The sequence below is a fragment of the Pseudopodoces humilis genome, chromosome 7, assembly GCF_049639895.1.
Source record: "Pseudopodoces humilis isolate 2021_Gansu_Grassland_sample_001 chromosome 7, ASM4963989v1, whole genome shotgun sequence".
In the NCBI taxonomy this organism is placed as follows: domain Eukaryota; kingdom Metazoa; phylum Chordata; class Aves; order Passeriformes; family Paridae; genus Pseudopodoces; species Pseudopodoces humilis.
The window spans coordinates 16,739,038-16,751,998 of record NC_142206.1 but is presented as its reverse complement, the minus strand read 5'-3'; the positions used below and the strand labels follow the sequence as shown (position 1 = coordinate 16,751,998).

General features: G+C 41.7%; 1 protein-coding gene across 9 annotated transcripts in view; it reads left to right on the top strand.

Moving 5' to 3' along the window:
- BRSK2 (BR serine/threonine kinase 2) overlaps positions 1–12,961 on the top strand; it is a 301,974-nt gene that overhangs the window by 146,459 nt on the left and 142,554 nt on the right. For all 9 annotated transcript variants that reach the window (XM_088057991.1, XM_005522357.3, XM_005522356.3 and 6 more), the window contains exon 2: positions 4,296–4,390. In XM_088057991.1, the coding sequence (XP_087914117.1) occupies positions 4,296–4,390 (95 nt within the window). The remainder of the gene's footprint in view (positions 1–4,295; positions 4,391–12,961) is intronic.

The window sequence follows — 12,961 nt, the reverse complement described above, 5'->3', positions numbered from 1 at the left end:
GAAAGGTGATTGCCAGTTGCAATATCAGGCACTTGGCTGTGGTCATGGATTCACAGTGAATATATTGTCTCAGCTGTAGAGAAGCTTTTGTTTCTCCATCCCCACAGAATATTCTTCTTGAGTAAAAGAAGAATCTTCTCTCTGTACTGCTTCAGGATGGGCTGTCCACCTTTTCAGCTGATCTAAATCTGTCTCTTGCTCATCACATAAGCTTCTGTCCTTTTCAAAAACTATCTGTATATCTGTAAGCATCCACTGAGTGGGAGTTTGCCAGCAAAAAAAATACTCAGGCATGGCTATTAGCAGGTCACTGCTGCATTGGGCTATGTCAGGCCTGTACACTTCCCTTTGCTCTTCTTCCTTCAGTGGTATCTTTTTGTTATCTGGGGTTTCTCATGGTCGTTGGTTCCCAAACTGCAGCTTTTAATTATGATGAAAAGTCTGTGTTAACTTACACATCCCCTTGCTTTCCAGTGTGTTCACATTTTCTTCTTTACTCCCCAACCTGCAATTATAGGCCTGGTTCTGATGCAGTTCAGTGGCTAAGATCAAAAGCAGCCCAATGTTTGCAGTTCATTGGATGCAGCAACTGATTTGAAAGCCCCAGGATGTGAGTGTCCAGAGTCCCCAGGAGTGACCTATAGATGGAGATCTGAGGTGTGCCTGAAGCAGTGAGCGTGTGGCAGCTGTGTGGGTGGTTGAGAGAAACTTCAAGCAGTTGATTCCCACAGCATCTTAGATTTTCTGTCAGGACAGACCAGAGTTAACTTTAGCAGTCACAAAGGTTACTTGCCTGCATTTGAGGGGTTAATTACTCATGAAACAGACAAGTTCAAGCTCTATTTGTTGCCTGGCAGACTTACTGTAAGCCAAATCGGTGCAAAATATCCTTGCAGCAGCAGCAGCTGTGTTTGTTTTCCTTCAAAGAAGACACAGTACCTGTGCTGGCCTGACTGTATAGGTAAGCTTTACAAATAAGTACATAGCTTATTGATAAATTTGTATTGGAGGAGGATTTATATAGTTTTGAAGTGCTCATTAACAGCTGCATATACAGCAGGAGAAGAGGAAAAAATGAGAAGTGCACCATCTTTTCCACAAACCTGTAAGCACACCTTGGACACTTGATTCCAAGCAGGCATTTCTGCCACTTCCATTATTTCAGTTACATCTCAGCAGTTTATTCACATAGTTGCTTCTCTCTAAGGTCTATTATTATATGGATAATTAATGCATCTTCAATGGTTTGTGTTCTCTGTGTCAGTGAAAGGGCTCCTTAAGAACCAGAAACCCGCAGGATCTCAAATCCACATTTAAGTCATCTCTCAGTAGTTACACAGTTGACTGAAATTACAGGACAGAAACAGAAGTCCTGAGGACAAACCCTTCCTACCTCAGCTCAGTTAGGCTTTCTTAATAGTAGCAGGAGAGGAGGGTGTTATCCCATAGATGGACTTACCAAGAGGAATTTTTTTATTTTTTTTCCCTGCTTACACTGGCATACAAATGTCAAAAGGAAGTGGCCATGGGAGAAGGGAGGAAGCAAGGCATAGCAACATGTTTTATTTTTATCCTAAAATTACATTCAGTGAATTTAGTACAGTGAAAAGTGCTGTCTTGGGCTGTTCAGAGGGTTGTCTAAAATTTCTATCTCCACAAAACAGACAGCAATGACATTGCATTTCTTTTCTTGATTTTTAAAATGCAAATCAGGAGAAGAGGAAAGATGCATTAAATCTCACATATGTTTTCTCATTCTGTCCTTTGATACCATGGCATAAATAAAGAATGACTTCTTGAGGTTAATGAAATTAATTCAATATAAAATCAGTCTGATTCAGTACGAGTTTTATTTTTGCAAAGTGTTTGGTGTCTTCTGACAGTTGGTTAACTTTTTATTGGAGTAAATGGAATGGTTTAATCTTAATTTTTGAGTTTCTGTGGTAGGTAAATAGCTACAAGGACAGAGGACACTGAAGATACCCAGATTTCTGTCCCAGAAATTCATGGTTAAACCCTTCTAAGGTCTCAATGACAGGGTGCTTCAAGGAGGACAAAAGAAAAGTAGTTTACAAATCAGCCAAATTCAGTCTGACAGATGTCTTGATTTGGGAGCAACAAGACTTGAAATCAAAGCCTGGAGCGTGAGATATCAGAAGTCTGTTATATCATTAGTGAAGAACCAGTTACAGAGCAGATGTTTCTCATCCTTATTGACCTTTGAAAATAATTGGTCTGTGCCACGTTACAGTACAACATGATGCCACAGATCCTGGAAGTCTAGGTATAAGAGACTGAGCTAGAAGTTCTGCTGAGATTTGAAATTGTAACTAAGAGCAATGTAAAAAGTGCTGTCATTGTGCTGCAAGAGTGATGTAAGGCTGTGGTTTGTCCTAGGAGCAGGAAGGAAGCAATCAGCACAGATTGAAACAGTGCACGCTTTCAACAGGGTGGTGCCAAGTAGCCTCTATCTAAACACAGAACAAAGCCAAAGGGAAGAAGCATAAGTTAGGCTGCAGGTGCTCTGAACAGTGAACATAAAGCCAGAAGTACTTTGGTTAATATTACAAATTGAATGGAAAAAATTCAGACAGAGAAGTGAGTGTGGTTGGACATCACAGCATCTGGCCCCAGCTCTGCTTCTCAGTTGCTTCAGGCAGAGGACACACTATTGCTATACACAGTTTCAAATGGATTTGTCAGTGCACTGCATTCTTAATTTTTGTGACTTGTTTATGTCATGGCTGAAAGTGAGGATGTCAGCATTTAAGCAGATGAGACTGAGAAATTATGTGACTAGAAATATCCAGAACACTTGAGCATGCCAATAAAAGAGATGTGACTGTAAGCAAGTTGGGAGTTTATTTCTCCACATAATAGCTGGTGATTAATAATTCCAAATTTATGATTAACTGCTTAGCAAAAGGATGGACAAGATGCAGAAGACTATTGAAGAAACTCAGGAACTCTTGTTCACTTAATTGGGCCCAGTTTATAGTGAGGCAATAACCTAATTGTCCCTCAGTAAGACTTGTGAAGTCTTGTGTTCAGCGTTTCACTGGACTGAAAATCTGTTGTGTTGAAATTCCACATAAAGCAAGGTGTTTGGCTTTGTGGTTTGCATTAGAGGATGGGGTTGGCTTCTTAACTGCAACCTAGCTTAGGAGTTGGGAACTAAATCTTTTTCCTGCTGTTTGATGTCATTGTTTATAAATGCTCTGCAAAACACAGCAGGTCTTAGTGACACTGGGGAGGTGCCATTTCTTTTTTAGTTCAGTTATAACTGAATTAAGCTAAATGGCGATTTGGCATGTAGTGTGTGGAATGGGATGGTATCCAGCCCATCAGGTGTTGTGCTGAAAGTGCATGTTAGACAAGAGTAAAACCTGAAGCAAACAAGATCTCACTTGAATAACCTATGAAGTACAACTTTTCCGGATACAAATTTTCTTAATGGCAGTAGAGTTGAGAGCTCAAGGGACCATCTTAAACTCACTTGTGGGAGGTATGTCAATGTACCTTCATGTAAGTCGCCAGACTTACATGAAAATTTTGCAGAAGATGATGGCTCATGTATGCTATTTACCTCTTTCTTTTAAGTCCTGGTGTTCCCTATTTTGATGATAGTTCAGACATCCTAATCCTGTCAGAGAAATCGCCATCCTTTTGCCAACATCTTATTTGAGGACAAGAACATAGTAAATAATAACAAATAAGAACATAGAATTGTAGCAGTGTATGCTGATTTCCTCCATACCACCGTGGCATTCATCACAGTATTAACTTTTTCCAGCAGGGTAACTTAAAACAGTAGGGGAAGCCATAATTAAGTGTCTTTTTATTGTAATCATGGAAACTTTGGAAAGAGCTAGAGAAACATAGAAGCCATGTCTACACTGGCCACCTAGTTTTGTTGATTTCCAAGCTTTTGTTGATGTCAGGTGCCAGTAAAAACCCTTAGTCCAGTGCAGTTCGATTGCCAGAACTTCTTACTGGCAGAACACACTTTGGGTGGTGAGAGCTGTGCTGCAGTGCTTCAACAAAACCACAGTTCTAGTGGCAGAAACTGCAGGAGCATCAGTGATGTTGGTGGCTTCACTGCCAAATGGTCACAATGCGGGCTGAAGGGTCTTCTTTACTCACAAGACCTTTTCTGGATGGAGGAGGTGCTAATGGGATTTTTTTTGCCTATAAGCTGCCAACAGCTGGATGGTGTTGTAAAAGTAAAAACCTAGACAACTAACCTCAACCTCTAACCAGTTCTTCCTTTCTATTTTGCTTTGTTTCTCCTGCAGGGCTTGTGAAGTTGGGTGTTCACTGTGTCACGTGTCAGAAGGTCGCGATAAAAATTGTCAACAGAGAGAAGCTCAGTGAGTCGGTGCTAATGAAGGTAATTTTCTAATAGAAGATTTAAAAAAAAATATTAAGTTCCTGGCTCCGTGTCTTCTGTTCCATGCAAAATTAGTATCTTTAATTATGTATAACAAACATCCCTGTCAGTACTAGGATTATGCAGAGCATAATAACAATAATTTAGTTATGGGGGAGGCGAGGGCAGCTGAAATGAAATGGGAGAATGCCTGTGCTTTGTGCACAAAATAAACAGTCAGCTGCAGAGTTGTTGCTTCTCTGCTGAGGCCAATATATGTTGGGCACCTGACTTTCACCACTACAACAGTGTCATTGTGGTACACTGCAGGTTGAGGTGTACAAATGTCAATATAAAGAGACTTAACAGGGGCTGGTGGATCTGTTACTTGAATACTCCTACTGCTTGCTCTGCTGCATGGGTTCTCTATGATCTGATGTTCCAGGGTCCACGACTGCTTAAAGCTGTTGTAATTCAGTTTACAGTCCACAGAGCTGTGCCATTGGAAGCCATCAAAGTGTTCGTCCCAATGGTCTCAATGACTGTTAGCGTTCAGAAGACTTAGTTTGTTTTTTACCTAGCCTTGTGATTCTCCTCACATGAATGTCATTGATTGATCTTGGAAACCTAAAAATAAAATAAATGTATGCATAGCAGTTTATTCATGTGATTTGGTGACTAGAGAGGCTAAATTCAGCTTGATGGGAAGGAACACAACTGCACTGCAATCAACAGAATTCCGTCACGCTGTCACCTGCAAATTACACTAACAGGTTTGCATGCAGTGTTGAGCACTTTATTGAGGTGACTTCCCTATATAAGCATACAGAGCTTCTCTATATAAGCTCATCTTTATACTCCTGTTTCCCATATCGACTTCTGTGTCAGCTGTTTCCAGCACAAGTAAGTACAGCAGCCATACTCAGAGCAGAAAGAAAATGGAGTGTAAGCTAATATGCAGTCAGTGAATGTTACACAAAAAATATAAGTTTATATTTTTTCAGACAAGGCTTCTGAAAGTTTATACTCAATTGTAACATGTTCAGACTTTTCCTTTGTGGAATTTCATTGATGTATTCCCTCTCCTGCAGTACTATGGATTCAAACAGACTTCTAATATAGACCAAAAGTTAGAAAGTGAAATAGGTAAGAAAACTTTTTGTAAATGGTGAAATCTGAATGGGACACTAAGCACTGAATATATTCTGGAGCAAAATAATAGGAATAGTTCTGAAAAACTTGATCATTTTCTTTGGTGAGAGAAACTGCCTGGTATTTATGGAAAACACTTTATTTACCTCACTGATTTTCAGAGTAGGAGGCAAATCACTTAGCATAGCAAAGCAATCTCTCTGCTTTAGCTGTGTTACATTACCTCGGCTGTAGTATGAAATCTGAGTAGTGAAACTGTGTTAGGCCCTTGTTTACACAGGCACATGCTGGAGCATGCCACGTTTTCTGTAAGGTTTTGCATCATCTTTCGCAGGAGGAAATTACATGTTGCTTCGTGGTTCTCATTTTCAGACCCTTCTTTGTGAGATTTTCTCTTTCAAGGATTCTGTTCTCTGTGCTCAGGAGGTTGGAATAACAGATGGGACTGGAGTGGTTTGCCCAGTTCTTACATAAATTCAGTAACCAGATGTCTTTTCAGGAATGCCCTGCGCCTGGTGGTCACAGGCAGGGCCTGAGACTTCTAAGTGAATTTAGAATACTGTTAGCCAGTTTAATCCAGTCTGGCTGGAGGGGAAAAGTGCTTGCAGCTTTTGGCAATCCCAGTGTGACCATTGTGAGGCATCCAGCTGACAGCTTGCTGTGTGTAGCCATCAGCCACAGGGAGATAGCCAACAGTGAGGCCAAGTCATCGTGGTGTGGTGGCATTCCTACTTTGCAAGTCTTCCCACCAGCTTATCAGTTCCAGTGACTTTCTTTGCCAGTGGGCTGTGCAGAGCAGCCCCCAGAGCCAAATGATGCAAGACCACAGCTACTCTTCCAAGCCAGGCCCAGATTGATGGATTTTGCTTTAATCCTTCCTTGGACAGAAAAGCTGGATCTGACAAACATGCACACCTGCCACATGAATCTGAAACTATGGCCATTTATCCTACAGCATAAGGAAAAAGTCTGCTCACGGTCCTTTCAACATCTAAAGTGACAGGCAGAAGCATATACAGCAGGCTGCTTTCTTTGTCATCATTATTCTGTTTTGACTTGCTTCTTGTACACTTCATTTCTCCAGTGTTTTTGCAGTGTTTTATTCTGTATGTTCAGTGAACTGTCCCTTCTCTCTGCAGCTGCTCCTCATCTGAGCTGTGCAGAATTGAGAGGCATTTGGTAAAGTGCTTTCTAATCATAACGTTGTAGTATCGATATTTCTGGAGAGAAGAATATGGAATTGAAGCAGCTGGTCTCAATTAGCAGAACTGCTGCTATGGAGATGGTACACGGGCAGGCACGATGCAGCACAGGCTGCAGTGAATGTATCATCCAGGCGCTCGCTGCCCTGTCAGGGGATGGGGCTGCTCAGTGCACACACAGCCTTTTGCTTTGTCATGCCTGACTTGCTAAACGCAGGCTGGGGAGCAGCGTTCCTTCTCCAGCTCCAGCTTGGGCCTGTCTGGGATCCTGGCTTTGGGGCAAAGCTACATATGTAATTTCACAGTTGAGGGAAAGGGTTGGTTCTGTTCTCACTCCTGCCTTCCCTCAGCTGGTAAAAGCTTCACTGGGTTTCTTCAGCAGTACTGTGGAAACCCCGCTGATGTGGAGACCTGTGTCCCACAGTACTTCTAGCTTGCTCTAGCACAAATTGGCAGGAAAGATTTCAGAAAGCAGTGTGCTACAGGCAGTGTCTTGAGATTGAAATGTGGTTCATTAATTTCCCTGAATTACATCTGGATCACTGACAGGGAAATTAGGCCCAGAATACCAGAGTTGTCTATAAAGCAGTAAGGTTTCCTGAGCAGCCAGGTTCAATACTGATGGTTGCATCTTCAGTATCAGTGCAAATGTTTGGAGTTTATGACTTCAGAATATAAAGGTTAAAGCAAATCTTTCCTCTGATATGGCAAACATATTTGGAAACACCGAGGTGTCTCATGGGATATACTAAGAAGAGTCCTTTCTCCTCTGTACTGTCTTACCAGTTCTGTTCCACTCCAGCCTTCCAAAGAATAAACAACAACAAAAAACCTACTCTTTGGTGATCCATCAGACAAATCATTGTTTGGACAGACCATGGTAGCAGAAGCAATGGGAGCATAAAGGGTGAAGAATGAGAAGGGGACAGCTGGCCTTGGTCTAATTACTTGAACATGCAGGCATCCTCAGAAAGCCACAGATGTCCCAGGCCTGATGACTGGAGCCCAGAGCTCCATATGTGTGCTTTGTTTTGGTGTGCCTTTTGTTTCTTCTAAGTCCTTCAGTGCTGGCCTTGAAGTAAGGTGGGTATTTCCAGGGCAGGGGATGGGAAGAAAAGCAGTCCCACTGCTGTGGAGCTCAATTGTACCACAGCTGGTAGGTGTTGGGGAGGCTCTCAGTTGGTTTGGTGTCTTGCAGGTTAATGAGCTCTGCTTCCAAAAAATTTTGTACACATTTATTTGTGTTCTTAACCACAGAAGGTATTGCAGCGATCACTACTGGAGATCCTTGATTGCCTGAAATAATTGAGAAGGATAGGTAGGAGAATCGAGTGTCAGTCCCTCTTGGAACTGACAGGATAACTTAAGGAAGCGTACTTGTAAATAACTACTGCTTTGCATGGTCTGTTCAACATCTCTTCCTTCTTCCTGAACTTCTACTTCAGTAAGTGTTTATCTCTCTGCTACCTCATCCTGCTCTAGATTCTTTCCTTCCCTCTCCATTTTCTTTCAATCATTCTTTTGTCTCTTTTTAAACCATTCCCTTCCATTCTGTGTCTTCTTCCTTTTTTCTGTTTTTCCCTCTTTTGCTACAGAAAGTCATGTAATAGCTGTCATTGTTTGCTGCAAAAACTGCTGAAATGCGACATGTCTGTTTAAGATGTCTGTTCTTCAAGCAAAAAAGTTTAGAAATTGGGCACAATTTAAAAAGTATCTGAAAGAGTAAGAAAACAATCAGAGATCATGTTTTATAAGACTCAGGGGACTTTGTTAAAGAGAAGGCTAAGACATAGCTTAATCATGGTCTGTAAATACTGATAAGGAGGATAGGCATGTGATAACAGAGGATATTACAGCCTTGGGTATAAAAAGCTGATTGGAAACTAATAGTTGTAAGCTATAGGTAGATTACATGTAGAAATACTAGGTCTGTTTGACCACTGGATGGAGTTACTAATTGGAATAAGCCACCCAAAGCTCTAGTGAGTTTTTCTCCTGAAAGACAATTAAACTTCATCTTGCACTGCGGTGTGTTTTTCTAAAAACCAAGATCCTAGTTCAACTTCAGATGCGGGACTTGAAGCAGGGAGTCGTTGGTTTCCTGATCTATGCGTTAGCTCTGATTAGATCAATGCAACAGCCTCTCTGGCCTGAAAATCCATGGAGCTGGGAATTTCAATCACACACTTGAAATCTGTGCCAAGTCCCATATCTCTGGGGTATAAAGAGATGCACTTGTGCAAGGTATCTGTAGGAGCAGAAATTTAGGCTCCCCTAATGAATTTAAAGAAGGCAATACTTGAAAACAGCAGCTTCTACTTGGAATACCTTATTTTCAGACTTTTGAAAGAACAGACTGTGATATTGGGTGACCTAGCTGTCCTCAGCAGCTAACTTCAGGCTGGTCTACAGAAATCATTACCAGAATATCAGAACAGCATCAGGGAGAAGCTAAATCTGAGACAGAAGTGGACTGAAGTTGGTTCAAGTTCAGCTTTTATCACAAGGGCAGTTTCCCTAGCACTAACAAAGCCAAACTCACCAACACCAAACCTCAATTCCACCAAATCAATATTTTTTCTAATGTATTCAATACTGGTCTAATTGTTCTCCAGCTGCAGTATTTAGGAGTTTTGCTATTGATTGCAGTGGGAATGACATTAAGCTGCTGCTGAATCCCACTGAGTACCTCTACCATTGTGTACAAATGAACAAAGAGACAAGGCCATGGGATATCCCCAGTGAAACACATTTAGAATACTCTAGGATATTGGCATACAAGATTTTGAAGGTGGTTATATTAAAAATAGCAAATGAGGGGGAATTATTTCCATTTATTGAAAAGAAGTACCAAGAAAAAGGTTTTAAAGAATTCATCAAACTTTCCAGACTCCCTGTTTAAGGAGCACTGTGCTAACTTGCTGACATTCATCTGCTATTCTGATTGGCTGTCATATTGCTGTGAGAAGAAAATAACCCAGAGGACATTGTACTCGTGGCAGAAAAAAAGACGAAAGGATAAAGGAAATTAAATCTCCCCAAAGCACATATATGGTTGTATTTTCACTTGCTGTTGAACATGCAAGTTTCAATGTATAAATGAGTATATTCACACTTAAACACTCTCATCCTCATTGTGGTTTATCTTTAACCTGGAGCATTACCACATGCTTTCCAGCTTTTAGCCCTGGAAGAGAGCAGATTAGAAGTGTGTGTGTGTATGTGTGTGTGTGTGTGTATGTGTGTGTGTAACAGGCACAGGCACTGAACAAACTGCAGGAATGATTGGCAGCCATCAAAGACCAGGAGTGCACAAACTCACACTTGGCCCCTGCCTCTGTGACTCTTGTTCATATTCTAGTGGCAATCCAGTTAGCACAGCACAGCACCCTCTCTCTCGTCTGCAAGTCTCTCTTCTGAGTTCAATGAGATAAAAAAGCACCTTGCAATATGAAAAACACGGGCAAAATAAAAGGAGCTGGTTTTTTGGTTTTTTTTTTCCACTGGCTCCCTACTGCTAGAGGGATTTTGGGATTAGGGATCTGTTACTGAATGTATAATGCAGAATGTTTTGTTTTAAACTGGAGCTGGTGGAGAGCATTGAAAGTCTGTTCACTTGTCATCTGTTTGATCAGTTAAAGAAGTTGGGTAATTGTGTTTTCCTTCAGAGAATGACTCTCCGCCTCCACTTTCCACCACACATACAAGGAACACAGTGTGAGGTATTCTTAAAGAAGGAAATCAAATGGGAATCACGAGCACATGATGTACCTGTCAGAGGAGCAAACCTGTCAAGTGTGCATAGTGCCTTTTGCTTTCTAAAGTTAGTATGATCAATTGAGGCATTTGGGCAAGCTGTTAAAATAATTGGCCTTTTTTTTCCACCCTACATTTGATTTGAATTACAGCAGTCTGGCTGAAACCTCTGTTGTACCCAACATGTTCTACCCACGGTCTTGTGTGTGCAAACACGTAGACACAGACAGCCTACCACCCTGGTGTGCTGGCCTGGCCATACAGCACTAAATGTCCCTCATGAGCCCAGACCAGAGCTAGCTGAACCCAAGGGGGGCTTTCTACATTCATTACACTTGATCATAACCATAACGCCTAGATGGGAAGTAACTGCTCCTGGAGATGAGACATCTAAATTGCACAGCATTCCAGTCCTCATCACCTGTGAAGCTACTGTCAATAATTAGCCTGTAAAATCCCTTTCTGTTCAGCTTTGACTGTAATTCAAAGTGTAATTTCCACTGTAATTGCATTGTCCTTGCACTTGGGATGAGGCTGGCCATAGTTTAACTTTGCATTGCTTTCGCTACTGAAGCTTCTGAGAATTCTCCTCCTCCATTTGCAAAGCTTAGTTTTATCAAAAGATGTTGATTGGCTAAAGTGTTTCCTCTGAAATAACTTCATCTTAGTGAACTCCTGATATATCAAAGTCTAGGTTTCTTTCGAACTTTCTCTGTATTTGCAGAAGGCTGCTGAGGAGTCCTCTTTGCTTTTTCCCCAGCAGAGACCCTGAAAGTCCTGCCTTTTCAGGGACTCCCACTGCCTCTGAGCCCGACATTATCATGCCAAGATGTTGGAAACCTGAAGACAGGCTCCAAGAGTCCACAGCTTTGGGGCAGACCCAGCATCCCCAGCTAGAAAGATGTGTCCCTGCACCACATGTGTGACTGGTAGAAGGCACCAGGATCCTCAGCTATTGTAAGGCTCGAGGCTCATTTTTTGGGGGAAGGACAAGAAGCAGGAGTTACCCTGAAAGGCAAGGGGAGCCTCAGGTGAAAAGACTTCTAACTCCATTTTACATTGGTTTGTATTTCACATTGCAAAATCTTGTCTGGAAGGCTTTTACTTCTTTTTTTCTTTCCTCTTGGAAAGAACCAGTGCAGCTTCAGAACAGCTCTAGCAGTAATGGGACATAAATCCTTGACTAGATTGACTTAGACCACAGTTGGTTCAGGTATTTAACCCTGCTTCATGCAGAATAAACACCATAAATATCAGTACACTGATCCATGCCTATCAAGGGATGTAGTCCATTCCTGTATGTAGCAGGCAAACCATCTGAGTAAACACTTTGTTCAAAGATTATCTTAAATTTTTGCTGAAACAACTGGATGGTGCCTTGTACACCATCACTACCTTTCTGTAAGAAGTATTTCTTAGGACTGCTTAGTGTATGAGTTTCCCAGCTCAAAAAAATATGTGTCAATGCATATTTAACTGGTACAACTGAGAGCCAAGGACTGGCATTGCACTGTCTTTTAGGGGATACAGGCTCTTCCAGTTTGTTTTGCATGCTTCTATCCAACACGAACATTTTGCTGATTTGTTAAGTATAAACTTGTTTGTTAAGTATAAACCAGGCCTCACTCAGTCTATTCCCTGCAGTTTGTGCTATTAAGTAGTTGGCACAAATTTAGGAAAAAGCTGAGAAGGCTCAATCCCAGTGCAATTAACTGTTAGTTCCAGAGCTGTCAGATGAAGCTCAGTGCACTGTGCTGTGGGTTTGCTCTTCTGCTGTTAGAGCATGTTGATCTCTGTAGTGGTGAGTTTTTAGGTATTTGAGCATTTCCACTTTTACCAGGTGCTATTTTTGAACTTGCTGCCTTGCCTTCTGGCATCCTGAGATGCTGTATCCACAGCTAGCATGGATTTAACACACTGGTCTGTTCATGAAGAGTGCTCCTGTAGCAATAAACCATTGTTTGCATCCACATCCCTGCTGTGGATGCACCACACCACACAGAGGACTCCTGAGTTTTACTTCAAAATGATGTTTCACATCCAGCTCCGAGATAATTTTCCAGGTGTGCCAATATTGAGGGAGCCCCAAGCCCAGCTACCACACAGTGACAAAAACTGCAGTCATAGCATGGTTGATTTTTCTCCAACATGGGAGCAGAAAGCACTGCTTTGTCAGAACACCTGGTATTCTTGAATCCTGTGGTGTAATGGAACATGTTGTGCTCAGCTGCATGGGGAGGCAGCAGCAAAGGCTTTGTGTTGTGTGAGGAATAATGGAGATGTTACCTTAATTCTCTGCAAACCATAGGGAAAGTGAGATTGAGTTTAATCTTGTGCATCTCTTGCAGTCTCTCAGCATGCAGCAATTGCTCGATAACATCTCTTTTATAACATCATGCATTGTCCCTGGTGGAAACAGGGACTTTTAAAAGTGGCAAGAAATTCTGGGGTCCAGGTGGCTTTTTCAGGAATGCTTCATGAA